Raw genomic sequence first — 20,967 nt, 5'->3', positions numbered from 1 at the left:
TAGCAAATACTGAATAAATCTGCATGAATAATCGTTTGTGTGTAGCAAATGCTGAATGACAATTATCTGAAGAATTTTTCCACTACAAAAAAAGAGCATGATTTAAACAAATCTTAAGGGACTTATGTAGCAAATTTCAAAGAAATTGGACAAGCCCTTTCAGAGAATACAGATTTTTTGACCATGAATGGCATAAATTGCCCTAAAAAGACAAATATTGAAATTTCACCACATCTATACACATCAAATCAATTTGGATATGCTGCTACAGAGAAATAGATGTTTTGATCAAAAAAGGGCAACAATTGCTCTAAAAACACAAATATGCAAATTTCACTATATTTTGCAAACAGCTTCTCAGCTTGTCAAAATCAATTGTAAATCATGAGATATGCATGATGTTTGGTGGGGTGAATGTAGGCATTTCACCACGCAGTAGAAAGGGAAGCCAGGAAACCAAAATAGTCAATTTTCAAAACTATAGGAAGCTACTGAGGAGCAAGAAGACCATGTTTCAGAGGAAAATGTGTAATCTGAAAAAAATGCTCCCCAAGTGCCACCAAATAACACCATTTTAATCTCTATTTTTCAAAAGCTCCAACAGCAGGAGGGGGGACACCCCCCTCCTGACCTCCACTCCCAAATATACTCCCCAAGTGCCACCAAATAACACCATTTTAATCTTTTTTTCAAAAGCTCCAATGGCAGGAGGAGGGACACCCCCTCCTGACCTCCCCCTGCAAAAATACTCCCCAAGTGCCACCAAATAACACCATTTTAATCTCTATTTTTCAAAAGCTCCAACAGCAGGAGGGGGACACCCCCCTCCTGACCTCCCCCCGCAAAAATACTCCCCAAGTGCAACCAAATAACACCATTTTAATCTCTATTTTTCAAAAGCTCCAACACCCCCCCTCCTGACCTCCACTCCCAAATATACTCTCCAAGTGCCACCAAATAACACCATTTTAATCTTTTTTTCAAAAGCTCCAATGGCAGGAGGAGGGACACCCCCTCCTGACCTCCCCCTGCAAAAATACTCCCCAAGTGCCACCAAATAACTCCATTTTAATCTCTATTTTTCAAAAGCTCCAACCACTTGCGCGGCCGCTTGTGGTGCTTCGCACCACATCTTTGCCCTCTTTATCTTCAGACAGCGACGAATTAAAAAAAATTATAAATCTGAAAATTTACTCTGAAAAAAAAAATTGCACAGCTAATCTCAATTGGAAAAAAAAATTTAGAAATTTACAATAGTAAAAAAATTTTTTTCACAATTTCATTGTGACCACCCCCCTCCCAAGGTCTAATGGTCCATCCCTAAAAAGTTCTGTAACGTTCCATCACATTTCCACCGTGCCTCACTCTCAAGGGAAATTGTGCATTTTTTCAGAGGAAAATATTGTATTTGGAATTCCCTCATATCACCAAAAATGCCAGGATATAAGGTCATGAAGGGGTCAAATAGCCAATTTACAGGCTTGGGGTATCAACCGCTCCTGGGTAAGAAGCAAAGTGAGCTACGGTAAAAGTGTTCGATCAAGGACATGCTCGCTTAGCCTAGTGGAATTCTCTGGCCACAACACCATAATGCTACCTGAAGGATACTTTCAACTATATACATGATATAGTACGATATATGCACATATGTAAAGAGAGTGTATTTAGGTATTTCTTCCTTATTACAAATTTACATAATCCAGCCCTTTGTGTTTATTTATCTAGATAAGTTTTATACATCTCTTTCCTGAAAAGTGGTCAATAGTAGTGCTATGCAACAGCACAAAGGGAACCCTTCAATGTATGCCAGGTTCTTGCACCTAATCATTAGAATTCAATTGATTGTCCATCATGCCCTCAGCGAACTCAATTTACAGGAAGAAAAGACTATAAGAGTTGCCATGTGACCGATAATCATATACTTTTATTCAGATTTTCAGTGAAATGAGAGAGTATGCAAATTGTGAATTCCTGGCTACACTTTGCCAAATTGTGAATAACTGAGCACAGTGACTTACCGTACAAAAGTACAAGACATATACAACTTAAATTCTACTTATAAATGTCTAATAAAATTGACAATACTGGAAGGTTTAAATATCCCATGAAATAAATGTTTTAATCTCAGAAATTGTTGGTGTAATAAGGGCAAATTTGGTAAAAAAGTAAATGATTCCATATAGTCACACATTTTTTTCATTTAAATTAGAGTCTTTACCGTTCAAAGGCTTACTTTTGTGTTATTGTACGATAAGATGTGAAAATTTCATTCACTGCATCATAGACTCTGGAGCGAGACTGCGTGAACTTCAAATGGATGGTTTTATATATTGGTTTTTAAGTGATTTGAGAAAAACTGTGACTTCTCATCGTAGATTTGTATAAAATTAAGCATGATGACCCATTTTTTCCTCTAATATTTGATTATTCTCATATGCCAGAATTCAATTGTTAAGTCTCCTAGTCTTCGATGTGTTGCTCTCTGGCCTGATCTTGCGTACAATTACATGTCTGTTTCACGGTAAATTGAGTGTCCCATGATATCAGACATCAGAGCTGTCACTGTCACTGCGGGTATGCAGTGACAGTGACACTGCCAGTAGCCAGTAGCAGGGCAGTAGGTTGTATTAACTTTGTATTTTTACAATATTTTTGTTCAGTTTACACAACTGCGTTCTTGTTCTACTCCCTACAGCATGTTGAATTATCCAAGTATTCAGCTTGCCAAGACAGCCTATGCGTACAGTGCAATTGTATCAATAACAAATAACTTTTAGTCTGAATTCTAATTAGTATCACCAACAATTAGACAAACGGTCTCTCTCTCTCTCTCTCTGTATATATTGCCATATATGTTGCAACTGTTGTTAGAATGACAATAATCGGATCACTGTTCGCAGAGAGAAAGGAACGACAAAGGCGGAAAATATACATCCAAGTGTGATCAAAATTTGCAGCTACATGTTATGTAGTCTAATCAATTTTTGTGCAACTGCTCTAGATTTGTATCCCTTTTTCGAAAACCATTTGTCACGCAAATAAGCATAAACTATGCAAAACACAATCTGTGCATTAGATTTGAATCAAATCTTATCAGCAGTTATTGACATTGTGACCACAAACAAACATTGGTACGACAATGATAGCTCATGTGTAAGAAGATGTTTTTAATCAGCCAAAACTCCAGTCATAGATGGGTTTGTTATTTAGTAATTTACAGTTGCACATTGTTATATTTATGATTTTCTCTATTTGTAGTTTATTTTATTACAATTACCGGTATGATTCATATTACATTTAGAGACATACAAGTGTTGATTTGCCAAGACCACTGGTCATTTGCACAATAGCCAGATAGCTACACTCACTTTTGAACATGTTAGGGTTTGTTTTGGATAACCCACCCATCAAATTGTATATATATATATTGCTTTGCATCCTTGGTACTGATATGGAGAATGAGTTTTGGACTTTACAAAACTGTCAAATACATTATTTACAATGATTTTCATTCAGTTTCCTTTCTTTCAAGCAACGCCACAAAAAATCCATTTGTTTTGTCATCTTTTGGTGATGCCCTAATACAGAACTGACCAACATTTGATTCATTGATCCCTCTGTGATCCCAAGTTGACAATGCCTTCCTTAAAACAAATTTCTTATTAGAATGCAATGCCTTTTGGACAACTGTCTCATTTTCCTCTACATTATATGAACATGTTGAGTACACTACTCTTTTAACCCTAGGGAATGTCAATGCATGATTCAATATTTTCAGTTGGAAATTCATCAATGATTGAAGCCGTTTCTTTGAATATCCATTATCTGATTCTGTGTCTTCAGTGAAGTGATTATTCCGGCTGACAATGCCAGATCCTGAACAGCTTGGATCAACAAGGATAAATTCAACTTTTTGGTAACAAGAATTCTCAGGGTTAATCCTTAGAAAATCTTCATTGTAGAGTTGGGAGTTGACCACACCAGCTTTTCCCATTAAGTTTCTCATTGTACCAAGTCTTTTAGAGTCTAAATCAAAGGCAAATATTTTCCTGCAAGAGATAAAATAGCATCAATGACACTGTGTTCCATGAAGTGACGTTTGTTTTGTGACAAATTTGAAACCTATGATACAACAAAAAAGAACGGAAGTACTAACCACAAGTAGCTGTGACAACACACAGTATGTGGTTTATCCCATGATGCAACACAATTCATACACATGCAGAACACCATTTCACACAGAGGGCACCATTACAAGTATAACCACGGCTGGTCCAAAGTAGCAACAAGCTCAATACTGAGACGTTATGCATATGCATGTTTTTTATCCCTGTTCGCAATTACTTTCATGCAATAGTCCAAAAGACATGTAAAATTTCTTAATTGCACAAAATTTAAATCAATATTCTATTAGACCAGAGCAAATAGAATTTTTGCATGGCCCATGAACTATACGGACTAGGCAGATTAGAATAGGTAGGTACGTAGGTGTGTGTTGCCAAATGTTTAACATAAGGCTTTTTGTTTCCAAGTGTACCTATAAGTAGGGTGGCCAAGCCATTTTTTTCTCTTGTTTATACACACAGTTTAAATGGATTTTTAGCAAGAATGGGGTAAAAGAAGTAAAATTAAAAAAAAATTATGCAAATAGCTGTATCCAATCAAAAGTTATGAATTTTTAAAGCAATAAAAATGCCATTTTTTCGCGGACAATTTTCGGCAAATTTTAAAATTATTTCAATGAATGCCGATTCCTTCAAGTTTGGCAACCCATAGTTTTTTATTTACTTCACATGGAATCATTAAACTATGTGTCTTGTGCACAGATTTACCCAATATTACGGAAAAATCAAGATTTGACTGATGCACAGTCTTGGATTTTGAAACTGTGAGTGTTGAAAATTGAAAATATTTTGTCTGACTTAGTCAAAATGGCGGCGGCACCGTACCATCGAAAAATGGATGGATTTTTATGTTTTTATGAATTTTGAATTCACATAACTTAAAAACTAGAGCTCACAATACAATGAAATTTTGTCACAATGTTATTTAATAACACTCAATTCTAACAAATCAATTTAAACTGCCAATTGTCTTTTAATGCAGTTCATTTTCAGCCATGAAATTGTAAGAAATAGCTGTCCCTAACTTCAGCCTCAGGCAGGCTGTCAATGGTGTGTCAGTGTGACTGCCTTCCGCCGCCATCTTGAGTCACACTGTACTGAGGTCTATGAATGAACACGATTTTGTTTTTATGATTCGTACTTGTGCTCGTGGACAGATTTTCGTCATATTTCACAGAAATGTTGGAATGATGTTTAAAAGAGCATGCTACAAGTTTTATGGCAAAAATATGTATCTAAATGGGAAAATCTACACCGAATTTACCGTACTCACTTTACCTCGTTTTGCTGGCTAAAATTCCCAGAATATAACAAAAACTCACCACTACATGTAAATGGGATGGTCTGCCACTTCCTGGCCAAGTTTCACAGTTCTATGACAGCGTGCACAGGGTCCGAAAGCAGTTCCGTTGCGAAATAGGTATTGACTGGATTCAGAAGTGCGTGCCATGAGCTGCGACCGCTCGAGCGCTGTGGCCGGTCATTACAAAGTGGCATTTTTGGAGAGGAAAAACACTGTTTTTCTATCTTTTTTTCTTCAGTTTTTAATGAAACCTGCCTCATACATCGATTTTAATTGGAAATATCCATTTTTTCAGTAACTGAGCTACTTATTTTCAGAAAAAATGGCGTTTAAAATTTCACGAAAATCAATTTCACTTTCAGTGTGCGTGAGTTGCGTATAATGTCGCAACATTTTAGCTTAACTTTGGCCACCCTACTATAAGGTTGCAGACTGATGTTGGCCAGTCACATACCTACAAATGCTACCTTATAGGCTGTTAGATATGTTCTGCTGCTTATAGGATACTGAAATATTTTCAGAACTTCGCAACTGCTTGTTATAAATTGTGACGAGTTATACTTTCACAGCCAGCAGCAACAGCTTTGCAGGATTTGAAGGGGCCTTAATTCACTGCAACTTGCAGTTCACTGCAATGTGTTTCTGTCTTTGCAATCATGTATCAGAAATCATGTGCGCTAGTTCGCTTTTACATGTATTGCAACCAATGTGGCACAAAACAATCGTTGTACATGTCCCTAGCCAGTGATAAATACATAAACGCATGCACAAGGCAAATTTTCCACTTATAAATTTTTCCAAGTATCACAATTGCATGACTGACTATGAATTCATCTGCGCTCACTGATTGGATTGCTTTGGGTTCGCATGGGATGCATAAGTGCAGTGGCAATATTAAGCGCAATTCAATCTCCATGTACATGAATCGTATTGCATCATGGGTACTTTCACAAACCATGCACACTCTGCTACCATTCGATTAGAATTGATATAATTGACAAAAACTTATTTGTGTGCATCAGGGTTTTCTCTCTATTGCGCGATTGCGCAAATTGCGCATTTCGAGGCATTTTCTGCCCTTTAAAAGTTACTGACTGTGCGAAAATCATGCACAAAACACAGCATGCAAATACGTCGGTATGATGGTGACCCAAGCGCACAGTGCAGTGACCTGTAAATTTGCTGTTATTTCTATTCAGAATATTCCCCCGGAAAAGACAAAATATCGCCTGTCATTCAATTTTGGTAACGTGCATAGCGTGGAGTGTACGCATTGAAAAGAAAAAACAGTACAGGACATACATGTAGTTGTGCGTCAGTCTCCATAGATACTAGTGCCATTTTATGTTCATGTTTTGATAGGATATGTTGTTTAATGTCATTAGTAAGTGTTAAAAAATACTGCCCCCTCAAATGTCAAGTTTGTCCCCTAATTTTGATGAATGGGGCAGAAATTGCCTCCTTCAGTGAATATGCAGAGAAAACACTGGTGCATACTTCAATTGTAGTTGTAAAGAGGTATCAACCTGGTAGGATTGAATTAATGTAGTTACAAGTATGACAGCAGAAAAGTTATATGGAATGTACAGAACCCCACATTGGTTTGCACATTTCACAAGCCTGTATTTTTAAAAGACTATTTGATAAGAAATATTTACCCGGTATTATTCATTAGACTTGAAAGATGACTTGTCTTGTTGCCAGGTGCAGCACATGCATCAATCACATGACTGCCTGGTGTTGGAGATAAAACATGGGCAGGTATACAGCTAGCCTACAGATTAACGCAAGACAAACATTATCATGAGATGAAATCCCTACTGTGACATATAGCAATCAAATCAAATGTTAAAATATAATGGACTTTACCAGATGATGAACCATCTTTACCTTCATGTATGGTTTACACGTCTTTGAAGGAAATGTGCTCAATGTAAATGCTGAACCTTATAAAAATAGAGTAGTTAGCATAGATTAGCATCAAGATCCATGATATCTTTTGCACTGTGTGGGTTTTAAAATATCACTGTCACTAACACCAACACACATGAGTATCATACAGAGGGTTTTGCAAGCTATCTTCATTTTTACCACATACCTTGTCTTGTAAAATGATGTGTCCATTGCTGTACAGTACATGATCATGAAGGTCAGTTTTTGGTGGAAATATTAACACATCAAATAGATGTATATCTACCATAAACTGCTTTGGTTTCAGGGATTCAATGAGACTGACAGCTAGGTCACTGAAAGATATTCAAAATGGCAACAGTCAGTTGAGAAAGCTAAACAAAGACACTTATCAATGAAAAACAAGAGACAAAGAGTGTGGAACCATGGTCAACATGACAGAGGGGCCTTGATGGAATGCTGTACATGTATCTGTCTCAGGTGGTGTGTTTACATTATGTGATGTTGTGCTCGTATTATGTTACGTAGTCTTTCCATTATGTGTTATTAATTTTACAGTGGATCAGCATATACATTGTCTACGTAATGGCTCTTGACGTAAAAAAAATTGTAATAAACCTCATGGCACATTGTCCTTGTAGCAAGTTTGAATAAAATTTTCATGTATAGCACACGGTAGACTGAAAGATTCAGTCGCATGCAGGTGCTCCGGTGCACTGCGACCTACGACCCTTTTTATTGGTAAAGGGTCGTAGGTCGCAATGCGCTGGAGTGCCCGCACATGACTGAATCTTTCAGTCTAAGCAAACAGGAGATAAAAACACATCAAGTTGTCAGGATGTCCTTACTTGAGCTTTATGCAGTCACATGATCATCAGACAATTTATATTAGCTTTTTGAGGTACTTGTATTTCAGTTTGTAGTGTATAGGTTGGAAGTTTGACAAGAAAAATTTGTTGTTGTGCAGACATTTGGAGACTGAGTCAGACTGCTTATTCAATGGTCGTGACGTGCCAGTGAGAGATACATACTCAATGGTTGTGATCCACAGAGGGAAGAGATACACTGTTCTAGCATGCCTCTTATATCGAACAGAGCATGCCCCATAGGATTCGATGATAAGTTGTTGATGACATCGCACCACTTGAAGGCATACGAGTGATTTAAATATGTTAATGTGCCATTTGATGATGAACCTCATTCTATGTTTTCAACAAATTATCATCTAACATAGAAATAAAGCATATGATTGTCATTTATATGCAAACCGAAATATTTGATGTGAAAACTATGTAACAGAGGTACATAATAAAAACTTTATAGACCAAACAACTTTATTCCAATGTTGACTGGCCATGAGCCGATTTCTGCCACTCTAGGCGTATTAAGATACAGATTCTAAAGACGACAGAGTAGAAAAGAAAGAAAAAAAAAAATTGTGCAGGTGTGATAAGAAGTCTGCGTCGTTATCATTAGTTCTGACGTATCTGGTGGTAATCTGAAAGTTGGAGATTGCTGACAGCCAGAAGAGTTCGCGAAGCCACTCCTTGGCTGTTGCACTACGTGATGTGCCAGAGTTTATAATATACATGGTGGTGGTATTGTCTGTGTATACCACTATGTGGTGTTTGTCCAAGAAATGATGTCACTGCCTTCACGCAAGCAGGACAGTGTAAAGTTCTTTGAGGTTGATATGCGCATCTGCAGTAGTTGGATGGTCCGCTGACCATCACGAGTAGAACCAGTCGTTCGTGTAAATGCCCACTCCCGTTCCTGAGCATCCGTAGATGGTGAAAATCTGCTGGGGCAACGGTATTTCCTCTATGAAGAATGCCGTACATTAAAAGTTTTGCTGAGATTCGCCCACCAGCTGATGTCCGCTCTCACTTGCCTGTTAAGGCGTATGTGATGAGACTATCATGAGACCGAGTTTGTCACATCAATGAGTCGTCGCAAAAAAGTGCGCCTACCGCAAATAATTCTTGCCGCCCAGTTGAGTTTGCAGAGTAATTGCTGAAGCTCACGTTTTGTCGCTTGCCGCTTTGGAAGCCAATATTCCAGGAGGTCGCTTAGTTCTTGTAGCTTAATACCATATAGGGACAAAGTCCATGTGTGCGCATTTATCTCGATCCCTAGGAATGTTAAGCATTGCGTAGGCTCTACCATCTTCTCCCAGTTTATGGAAAAGCCAAGTTGCTGAAGTAGTTGTAGCAAAGCCTTAAAGGCTTGTTCGCATGCTAATTTAGAGTCTGCAACAATTAGACAATCGTCGAGATACACGATTACAACATCATACCCTTTTCTGCGCATCATTCTGGTAATACTTCGCATGATGCGAGTGAAAATTTCCGGGCTTTTTACTGCACAGAATGGAAGGCGTGTGTTGACCATGTAGGTCCAAGTTTTATGCTGCGTAACATACGTAACGTAGGCCCGTAGCATGCTGTGAGTCAATGCTTATGGGTACAGAGCGATAAGCAGATTTCAGGACGACTTTGGCAAGGTACGATCCCAGCTTGTACGTAGCAACAGCGTGATCGATAGTTTCATATTTGAACAAGTTTGTAGAATCATATGAGTTCACGCTTTTGCCAGCGGGTTGACTGCAATCGTGAATGAGTCTAACCTTGTTTGATTGTTTCTTGGGTATAGCACCGGGGCTGCTAAATATGTGCGGTTTACTGTTCCTGATCTTGTAATTTCCTGCTGATATTTTGTGCAACATTTGTTGTTCGACTGCCTCGCAGTAAGCTGGATCGGTGCATGATACATATTTCGTTTGTTCCACTTTTTGAAAAGGGGTGCAAGGGTCAATGATGTCGAAACCGTATTTTATGCCTTTTAATATGTAGTCGCAATCCGTGTCGTATTTGAGTTTGTTTTCCAATTTTTCCAGGCAATCAGTCAGAGGGCTGGCTATTTTATGCTAGGCTTAACCACCCCGTTCTTGGCTGAGTAGTGAATTGTGGCGGTGTTGTGGGTGGTCTTGGCAGCAGCCGTCCTCTATGCAGACTTGTGCGAAACCGCAGGAAGTGTGGTTGCAGCTGGCTGGCTTTTGGAAATCAAAGCAGATTTGGGTTTCTCACGTGACAAAGCTGTCCTTTGTAGTGTTTTTCTTGGGAGTATTTCCGTTTGCCTGGTGAATAGTTTGTAGTTTATCAAGGTGATACAGTGATAAATGGAGGTCCATGGAACCCCAGTCCGTCGCCTGTTTCTTGCGATACTAGTGATCATACGATAAAACTGATGAAGTCGTAAAAGATTGTACACAATCTCCACTATTAATTGTGTGATCAAGGTATGCTAACGTGTCCTTTATGGACAGGCCCCAGTTAATAAGTGTCTTTAAGATTCAGGCGTTGGCTGATATCCACTGAGGAAGGGAAACTTGGTCAGGTTTCTGTCTACGCTTGGTGGTCCAAATAATTAGCTTCATGTCCCCTTCAGCTGCTAGCTCCATCTCGTTGGTAGAGTCCAGTGAAGCAGTCTTTGTGGTTATATAGTCCGTAATTAGTAATGGTTCACATTCATCCTTTGCTGGATTCTGGGACATGGTGCGCTGGTCCAATACAATGTCTTTTAGCGCGTCGTTGCTAAAAGCTTCAAGGAGTTTGTTCAGCTCTGCATCTTTGGCATGGGACTTTGTAGTCACCCCTGATGTTTCTGTCCTGTGTCGAGGTTGGTCTTGAGGCGCCCGTTGTTTTGCTAAGTTGTTCCATGCCCAGCGGAGCAGTACGTGTTCGCCAATAGGCAGGTTAAGTCAGATGATGTCTTGATTGTTTAGGCATTTTAGAATATCTGTTAATGGGATGCCTTGTGTAGTACCCTATCCTCCGTTAGGCCTGCTGCCTCACACCATCCACAACAAGTCATCGTTGATGACACAGTCCCCACTTGTTAATGGGTACTTTGATTACAGGTCCTCAGAGAGGATAGTCCTCTTCATTAGCTCTGTGAAAAAAATACTTTTGAATAAAATCGCTTGATACATGTCTGAGTTGTAGTTCAGGACATGAAAAAGTCGTAATAAAATGGCCACATGGCGGCCATATTGGATCGTATCACAAAACAAATCAATGTGCATATGTATGACATAGGTCAATGTCCTTGTACCAACTTTGAATCAAATCGGTTGAGATATGCCTGAGTTATGGCTCTGTACATGAAAAAATTGTAACAAAATGGCCGCACAGCAGCCATATAAATTGTATCACAAAACAAATTACAGTGCATATGTATGACATTGGTCAATCTCCTTGTACCAACTTTGAATAAATTCGCTTGATAGATGTCTGAGTTATGGTTCTTGACATGAAAAAACGTAATAAAATGGCCAAACAGCAGCCATATTGGATCATATCACAAAACAAATCAATGTGCATATGTATGACGTAGGTCAATGTCCTTGTATCAAGTTTGAATAAAATCGGTTGAGATATGCCTGAGTTATGGCTCTGGTACATGAAAAAATCGTAATAAAATGGCCGCACGGCAGCCATATTGGATCGTATCACAAAAAAATTGACGTGCATAGCTATGACATTGGTCAATGTCCTTGTACCAACTTTGAATCAAATCGGTTGAGATATGCCTGAGTTATGGCTTTGTAGAAGAAAAAAATCATAACAAATGGCCGCACAGCAGCCATATAAATTGTATCACAAAACAAATTACAGTGCAAATCTATGTCATTGGTCAATGTCCTTGTACCAACTTTGAATAAAATCGGTTGAAACATGCCTGAGTAATGGCTCTGTACATGAAAAAATCGTAATAAAATAGCCGCCTGGCAGCCATATTGGATCATATCACAAAACAAATTGAAGTGCATATGTATGACGTAGGTCAATGTCCTTGTACCAAGTTTGAATAAAATCGGTTGAGATATGCCTGAATTATGGTTCTGTACATGAAAAATCATAACAAAATGGCCGCCTGGCAGCCATATTGGATCATATCACAAAACAAGTTAAAGTGCATATCTATGACATAGGTCAATGTCCTTGTACCAAGTTTGAATCAAATCGGTTGAGATATGCCTGAGTTATGGCTGTGTACATGAAAAAAATCGAAACAAAATGGCCGTACGGCAGCCATATTGGATTGTATCACAAAACAAATCAATATGCATATCTATGTCATTGGTCAATGTCCTTGTACCAATTTTGAATAAAGTCGGTTGAAACATGCCTGAGTAATGGCTCTGTACATGAAAAAATCGTAATAAAATGGCCGCCTGGCAGCCATATTGGATCGTATCACAAAACAAATCGACGTGCATCTGTATGACATATGAAGTAATTCTTGTACCAAGTTTGAATGAAATCGCTCCAGGCATCTCTGAGATATCTGCGTGAACGGACGGACACACGGACGCACTGACACACGGACGCACGCACGCACAGACGCACGGACATGACCAAACCTATAAGTAGGGAGGCCAGCAGGTCGCCCAGGACGTGCTGAATTGACACTCAATCACCAGTGACTTAGTCATGTTCAAAATTGAAAAACATCGATAACGGGAAAGAAAATTGTGGAAAAAAATACACGAGGCTAAAAATTAAAAATGCAGCTATTCTCTCATATGTTTTTTATTTCTTTATATGAACTACTTACTTTTTGAATAAACTGCAAAATTGAGCTAGAAACGGTACCGGGAACGGCGATCTGAAACATGGCAGCACCTAATATTTACATCGCCGATTTTGAAACGCATGTTTGAAGGTGAGCCAATCAAAACATCCCTTACATCGAATACTCATTTGAAAGCCCAGATCTCGCTCTTTCTCGCGATATAAGGTTCTTCACCAACATAGGGCAGTGTATATGACCAAATCCGAGACAAAAAATTGAGAGCAATTTTTCTGAGACCTAACCCGACCAACTCTCAGTGAAACGTCCTCTAGTACGCAGTTTATCATTATTTCTTTTGAATTTTTGCTAGAAAAATGAGAAATTTTGAACAGCTCACGTATTTATTGACGGAGATATTAACCACGCTTCACAGTAAGTGAGGCTACCCACAATTCTCCATGATCCGTAAACACGGAGATCACTCATTGAACTGGAGCAAATTTCTTCTGTACACAGAACAGCTCGGTCCATATATCAAAATTCTGGGACCATAGTTTTGATAATCATAATTCTCTAATTTCTCACGGTGAATAATGAGAAGATCAATCCCTTTTGCGCAGAGGAGATAGTAATTTTGTGATTTTGTCGACATAGATTTTTGACAGCCATACACAATATTTTCAAGGAAACTAAGGGAATAAGTTGCATCTGTGTTGGCAAAAGAAAGGGTATTGATTTTTTTAAATGTTTGTAACAAAGGAAATTTGCATGTCTGACAGGTGGTATGATGAGACCATCTTAGTTGCTGATAACTTTACCATGACAAGTGTGCAATTTTTAGCACCTCCAAACATCGACTTCTCATTCAATTTACTCCTGAATTTTAAAGATGATCAATAATTTAGAACATAGTTTTAACCAATAATCCTTAAATTAAATTCTAAGTTTCAAATTGTTCAGAAACTGATAAAATTGAAGAAGCCTTTATTTGGATAAAATACTTTTTGTAGGTAGTTTTAATGCAGTAGAGCTATTCAAAAGTGTCATCAGCTCAAAAAGACCTTCAATTTGATATATCACTTATGCCATTTGAGCTTAATATTTTCATTTTGTCATTTATCGTTAAGTGTCGGTCATCCGTTGCCATGGATAAATCCAATATGGCCACCATCCTTATCGCGTGATTTTAGGATACATTTGTGTGTGCCATTGAAATCTATCTCCATGCCAAATTTGGTACAAAAAGATGTTTTATTAACAAAGTTACAGCAAATTTACTGTAAATTTCAGCTAAAACTCCTTCATTTTTGTCCCATTGTTCCCATTGTTATTATATGTATTGTCTTTCTACAGAAAGAGTAAAAGTAAATGTTTTAAAAAGCTGTAAAATTGTAACCGTTCATCCCATTTCGAAAATTAAAAAAATGTTTAGCTTCTCTCATTGAAATCTAAAAAACTACATTAATTAAAATGCAGATTGAGCATTTCAAAATTTCAGTTGGCCTCCCTACTATAAGTCCCCCCGGACAGTGTCCGTGGGGACTAAAAACTTTGTGCTTTGTCTGACATTGTTGCTATTCATTGGCGGGAACAATAGCTTTGTGGACGAAGGCTATCCACATAAGAACGCTCTGAGGTCGAAGCCAATTGTGATTAATTATTAGGTGGCCTCGTCCCGAGACCGTCCCACTCACAGCCTTGAACCCGGCCCATTGTTTACTATAGACCAAACAAGGGACTATGTACCCTCAAGGCAGGAGACCATTTGCCCTCCTTATGTTGGGCAAATGGTCACCTACCCTCTGGTACACAGTCCCATTTTGGGCTATCATATATAATATTCATGTGTGCCATTCTGAGCGATTTTTGGTTATAAATATTTCACTAAAAACAAGCGGAAGCGGTTCATTATTATCATTTCTGATATAGTGAGAAGTTAGGAAAGGAATTGCTTCTAACCAACATTTGCAGTTTATCTCTCCTTGTGAGGAAACATTTCATTTGAATGATTCATGATAAAACAAATAGAAAAGTAGCATACCTTATCATCTTACTGTTACTCAATCTTTTCACTTTTTCATCAGCTTCTTCTCTAGACAATGTTAGAGTGAAACCTTGTGCCTTGAATTGTTGAATGACATCATCAACACTACTCTTCAGTAAGTTTACTCTGACATATCTGGGTAATAGAACTGAAAGTGTTGAAAACAAAATCATGGTCAATTCCTGAGTTAATTAAGAGTTGTTAGGAGATAGAATTTAGTCTGAAAGTCTAGAATTCTACCATTGGATGACAGAATTCTACCATTGGATGACAGTGTGGAAGAGATTGTTAAAGACTACACAAATCATCGACAAATCTTTAATGTGTGGTGTGAGATCACAACTAAAATACAATTATTTTAGTAATACTGCATTTTTGTTCTTTATTATTCATTTTAAATTACTAATTTGTTCATGATTACATTTTAGATTATTGTCCATGCCATATAAGTATTTCAATTATCTTATATTCTATCATATCAGCTTTTTCACACATTTTTCTTCCCATATATCATCATAAGATTCTCTTAATGATAATTTATTTAATGAATGTATTATTTTGTTATTTTAAAGAGGCACTCCCACTTTGTAACATTTTTAAAACACATTTTTTTAATGCCAACAGTCGATATTTGACTTGGCGACTGCGCGCGGATCGCGAGATATCGATAAAAACATGTCATTTTCCGAGCGTATTTTTCACATCCCGAAGTTTTACGATTGTTCTAATTTTGACTCGAAATCCCCCGAAGGTTTGTTGTTGTGCTGATTGACGATATTCTAGGGAGTCTACAATAAGTTCGAACGACGCAATTAATTTACTTCCCACTGCAAAGACTTTATATACAGCATTATGCCTTTACCTCGGGTAAGTTTTTAAAAACTTCTCCTTAGTTTTTGTCGTTTTCATTATTCTAAATCGGTTGTATTATATTTTTAACCAGTACCACATAAACATCAGTTTTTACATGTCAAATATTAGCCGCCTCCGATGACTACATTTTGTCGTCTGCCACACAGTACGCCGCGCGCGTGGTATGCGCGCGTGGCATGCGTCTATGCATATCACGCGGCGCCAGCTATGTATCAACGGCACGTAACTGTGCTATTCACCTTTGCCAATTCTGGTGGAATCAGCAAAAATTGTTTTTCGTTTATACGCCTAGTCAGTAAGACTCAGCTTTCTCCCACAGGCCATGACCGATCACCGACGCCAGTGGTACTGTGGCGTACAGCAGCGTCAACGGGTAGACTCGTACTCCATAGCTTAGTTGACAATGGCCCAAGTGCCAAATGTTCGATGTTTGGAAGCTGAATTTAGGTGGGCCACCGGAATTCAAACTTTTTAAAATTTTTGAAGACATGTTTTTATCGATATCTCGCGATCCGCGCGCAGTCGCCTCGTCAAATATCGACTGTTGGCATTAAAAAAATATGCTTTAAAAATGTTACCAAGTGTGAGTGCCACTTTAATTATTTTGTTTATTTATTATTTAAGATTTTAGCTTAAATAATATTATTTAAATTATTTACTACATTATTCTTACATTTGATCATTCTCGCTTTTTTCCAAACATTTTAGTGTGATTTATGGCCGGATATGTTACAAAAGTACAATCATATTGACAGCTTCCTCTATTGGCTAAAAGTATTCAAAATAACTGCAAGCTTAGGGCAGTGGAGAAGGCTGCCAGTCAGTCAGTGTCTATTGTCTGGGCCAAGTGGTCAAGTTGCTTATAAAATAATTATATAATGGTAATAAAAGTCAACATTTATTTACGAATCATTATATCAACTTTATTTGAACAATTCCCCATGTTCATCTTTTGAGCTAAAATATTCAATGTTTAATGATCAGCAGTTTTGAACTTGAAGCGATTTACAAACACATTTTGGTGTTCTCTCTCAGATACAAAGCTTATGTACAGCACCATTGACTTTTTCAGTCAAGCTAAAAGAAGTCATGATTGTGTATCAATCCAAGTCAGTTGCACAATGACTATAAATGGGGGAGATTTTGAAAAATGAATTCAGTATAGTGTTTTCTACAACTTGGAATAAATGAGGGGTGGCTAACTAAAGTCTATTTATATATTCTTATTTCATGCAAATTAATTCTTTTTTATGGTTATTAACACATGAATAGATTTGTCCAAAAACAAGGGTGACCAAACCCTAAAAATCTTCTCATGGAGTACTCACAGGTGTTAAAAATTCATGCATTTTCACTATTTTTCAGTTCATTCATGTATTAAAGAGTATATTATATCTTTAACTGTTCAAACATAGGCCACCTAGAAGAGTAACTTTGTTTTCTCATTTTTGACACAAAACATATTCATTTGAATATGCACTCATCTTAAACCCCTTGTGCATCCACACACTGATTAAAACTAAAACTGTTAATGATGTGAGTTTTTGTAACCCCTTGCAAACACTTTCTCAGACTTATCACGTTATATATAATGAAAATGGATTATCTGTTCTAATATATGTACCTTGTTGTTTGACCTGTTGCGGCAGTAAATCTTCAGCATCTTTAACCTTGGCCTTAACTTTAAGTCTTGAAAGAGCAGCTTGCAAAGCATTTTTATGTGAGTAAATAGCAGATTTCAATTTAACGCCACATTTCAAACCTTTGCCAAACAGATGTTCATATACAAGGATCTCTGCCAGAATTGGCTTCTTTTTCAGGTACTTCTCATGTTGCAAGAGTTTAGTGTCTTTGATGATTTGAGCTGTGATAGAGGCATATTTCAATGTTCCACAAACCAATGCATTGAGCTGCTTCTTATTCTGAAAATAAAGAAAGGTTTCTATTGGTTCTAAAGAAGTACTTTAATGGTGAAATCCTAATCTCTAGATTTCTAATTGAAGAAATACATTTGCCATCTCTTGATATCTGGTATATCCATGCTCACATTACTCCATCTTGGTGACATTCAGTCTTCAAGCAACCAAGCTGATGATTTACTTTAGCTCTAAGCTGCGCTGTACTCTATCACAAAAAAGAATTAATTCAGTAATTTACTAAATGTAGTATTATTAATCATTTGAAGTTAAAAGTAAATAATTTATAATGATAAGAATAAGGAAAAAATACAGATAGCATTATTAAAATGACAATGTAAAAATTACGGTGACAAGAGGTGTTTTGCTATGGTTTGGAACACTCTGGTAGGTATATGGTTTGGCCACTCCTCTACCACATCTAGTGGCCTAATGTAATTGTATTGATAGAAAATGGGAACCTTAGTAACAAACTTGTACAAAAACACCGACAAGGATATTACATAGACAGTCAAACAATGTCTTATTGGTCAGCCTTACAGAGCGGTCACCTCTTTATAGTGATCATCTTGCAGTGATCCCAAGGCATTTGAACAACCACCTCTTTTGTGTGGTCACTGGTCACATGGAATTTCTCAAATTTGGAACAAAATCTGTAAATAATGGTCAGCATATCTGACTTTAAATGACCTCTGCCAAAAATGCTTTGAATTGAAAGCAAAAAATGGATCTATTTAAACTGATTTTACAGCTGCAAAATGATTTGTGCTGCTATCTGTTGATAAATTCACCACTCAGCACACCACCCACCCTCTCTATAGAAATTAGGCCACCTCCACATAGTGGTCACTTTTCCTTGGTCCCTTGGGTGACCACTATACACAGGCTTTACTGTATATCATATATGATACCGTGTAGTATACACATAATGAGTAAATGGCTCATATACTGACTAAAAATACAAAATTCATTGTGTGATATCGATGACCATCGTTCGTCCTATGGACATTGCCAGTCTCACATAACTGAAATCAAACTTTAACTTGGGAAAAAAAATAGTTCAGTTCTGGGATCTGTGACTGTTGATGGGGCGCGGATGCCGGCCGTAATCTCTCAGTTTGTGTTCATAAGTTGAGAGGTCACCGCTACGTCACTGTAGAGACCTTCTGTAGAGAGCCTCGAACAACAGTTTTACGCCAGCAAAATGGCGGTCTCCGGGTAGTCATGTCGGTTAAAGCTAGTAAAAAGGCGATCTTTCAGTGAATTTTAAGCGGATTTCTGGTCATGGTGAGTCCCTAATAACCAAGTTGTCGATGAGTGTTGGCAATTTGTAATTTGGATGGAAACTTTTCGAACTATTGCCAAACAAAGTTGCGACAAAGGTGCTGTCGGGCGTAACGTGGACGCTATTCTATGCATTTTCCTATAGCTGTGGTGGCTGGGTTAAAATCAATAAAATCAAAACCAGCCCGTAAAAGGCGGGAATCCCGTCTGAAAACACCACTGTGACAGCTATGGACCCACAGCTAGTGAAAGACAAGCAAGAGTGCGAGTTGCTGCAGTTCCGTAGCCTACAACAAACCTTTGCGATTGTTGGTGTTGGGGAAAGGTGAAACCAGGTGTATGCACATCTAGTATGATTGGTGCAGCAAGCACAGGCGCCAGTGGGTTGGGTAGTCTGCTAGCCCTGCGTACAGGTCTGTGTGTTCCCGGCGTTATACGGCCTGTGGTGGAGGCCCACAGGCGTTGTTTTGTAGGTAGTTTGTAAAAGTGTAGTTTATGCTACGTTCCGACGTTGTGTTCTGTTTTGTGGGTAGTTTGTATAGTTTTATGCTATGTTTCGACGTTCTCTTCCGTAGCTTTATGTGATAAGGCTACGGAAGAGAACGAACGTAGCATAAACTACACTTTTACAAACTACCCACAAAACAAAACGCCTGTGTGGAGGCCGTATACGCCGGGAACACAGACCTGTAAGCAGGGGGTAGGTAGTCTGCTATGATCGATCGATTTTCTGCTCGATCTATAGATCCCATGCTCAACCTGCCAGCCACTGAGACCTAAATTTAGGTTGCAGTGGCGGGCAGATCGAGCACGGAATTGATAGATCGAGAAGAAAATCGATCGATCTTCAGCAGACTACCAAACCCACGGGCGCCAGCTGTGGCAGCACGATAAGCGGATAACGACTGGCAGAACAGTACGTACCTTTAATTTGCTGCTATTGACCAGCGACTTAACCGAGCCTTTCTTATGCCTTGCTATCGATATTATCCTAGACGCTTCCACGTACAACATCTTGCCATAAACAGTAGACGCGAGACTTCTACTGTCAATGACTTTGCGAACGTGTTCAATAGCATTGCAGGGTTAGTGTCACGCTGTTGACTGTTTGACTGTTTACCTGATTTTGCGCATGTGCGCAACCTTTTAGGGCATACTTCCGGGAAGCCCGCCCTCTGCCCTCTGCCTCATCGTCTGTAACACGATGCTGAAGTTGGACTCAGTTTCGGATTCGGTTTCGGATTCAGTTTCGGATTCGGTTTCGGATTCGAATAACTGAGAATAGTTTTATATTTCCAGCTTATGTTATTATTTTTTCGAAAATATGATAACTACTGATATACACAAGGAGATATTTAAACTAGATCACCTTACTGCACATGTTTTATATATTTCATGACATAAATGTTTCGCACATAATCATAATTTATACAGTTTAAAATACAAAAAAAAATTAGGCAGGAGAGCAAGAAACTATAGTGCATGAATACACCATGGAGGTAGTAGAGAAGGAGTCACAACTAGGCGGAGATCAAAGGGACCATGTGTTTTGCCGCTGTTTGCCTTACTAACTACTCCATTAGCACCAACGGGACTTGCGAACGCGTTTTCTCGGATTTAGGAAACAAGATTAAGTTCGTTCGGGGTCGTTCGGGTGTTTCGGCCGTCCCTCGGCAGTTGACAGATCTTCAAACATGGCGTCACGTGTCCAAGCGTCGCGTCGGGAAGTTCGAGTCGTTCCACTGATTTTGATGTACACGATGTTAAAGAGGTCGAGGAACAGATAATTGAGGAAGGGAGCTTTTGTATCTGCAAAGGCGCGAAGACTGAGTTGATGATAGCTTGCGATTACAAAAAAATGCCATACATCGTAGAGCAGCATTGTTAACACGCCAACTTTTTCCCAAATCCAGTTCTTGGTTCTTGCCGTGTTTT

At 38.4% G+C, this 20,967-nt stretch overlaps 1 protein-coding gene across 1 annotated transcript; it reads right to left on the bottom strand.

The window, feature by feature from the left end:
- Positions 1-1,904: 1,904 nt before the first annotated feature.
- LOC139118826 (28S rRNA (cytosine-C(5))-methyltransferase-like) lies at positions 1,905-20,165 on the bottom strand. Its single transcript, XM_070682315.1, has 6 exons — positions 19,957-20,165; positions 17,457-17,754; positions 14,957-15,107; positions 7,526-7,673; positions 7,086-7,201; positions 1,905-4,049 (listed from the first exon to the last, which is right to left on the bottom strand). The coding sequence occupies exons 1-6, from the start codon at positions 20,044-20,046 to the stop codon at positions 3,509-3,511; spliced, it is 1,344 nt and encodes a 447-aa protein (XP_070538416.1). The 5' UTR covers positions 20,047-20,165; the 3' UTR covers positions 1,905-3,508.
- Between the last annotated feature and the right edge of the window lie 802 nt (positions 20,166-20,967).

Source organism: Ptychodera flava, chromosome 19, assembly GCF_041260155.1.
Source record: "Ptychodera flava strain L36383 chromosome 19, AS_Pfla_20210202, whole genome shotgun sequence".
Classification (NCBI taxonomy): Eukaryota; Metazoa; Hemichordata; class Enteropneusta; family Ptychoderidae; genus Ptychodera; species Ptychodera flava.
Note: the sequence above shows the minus strand (reverse complement) of the source record. Positions and strands in the feature narration are given on the sequence as shown.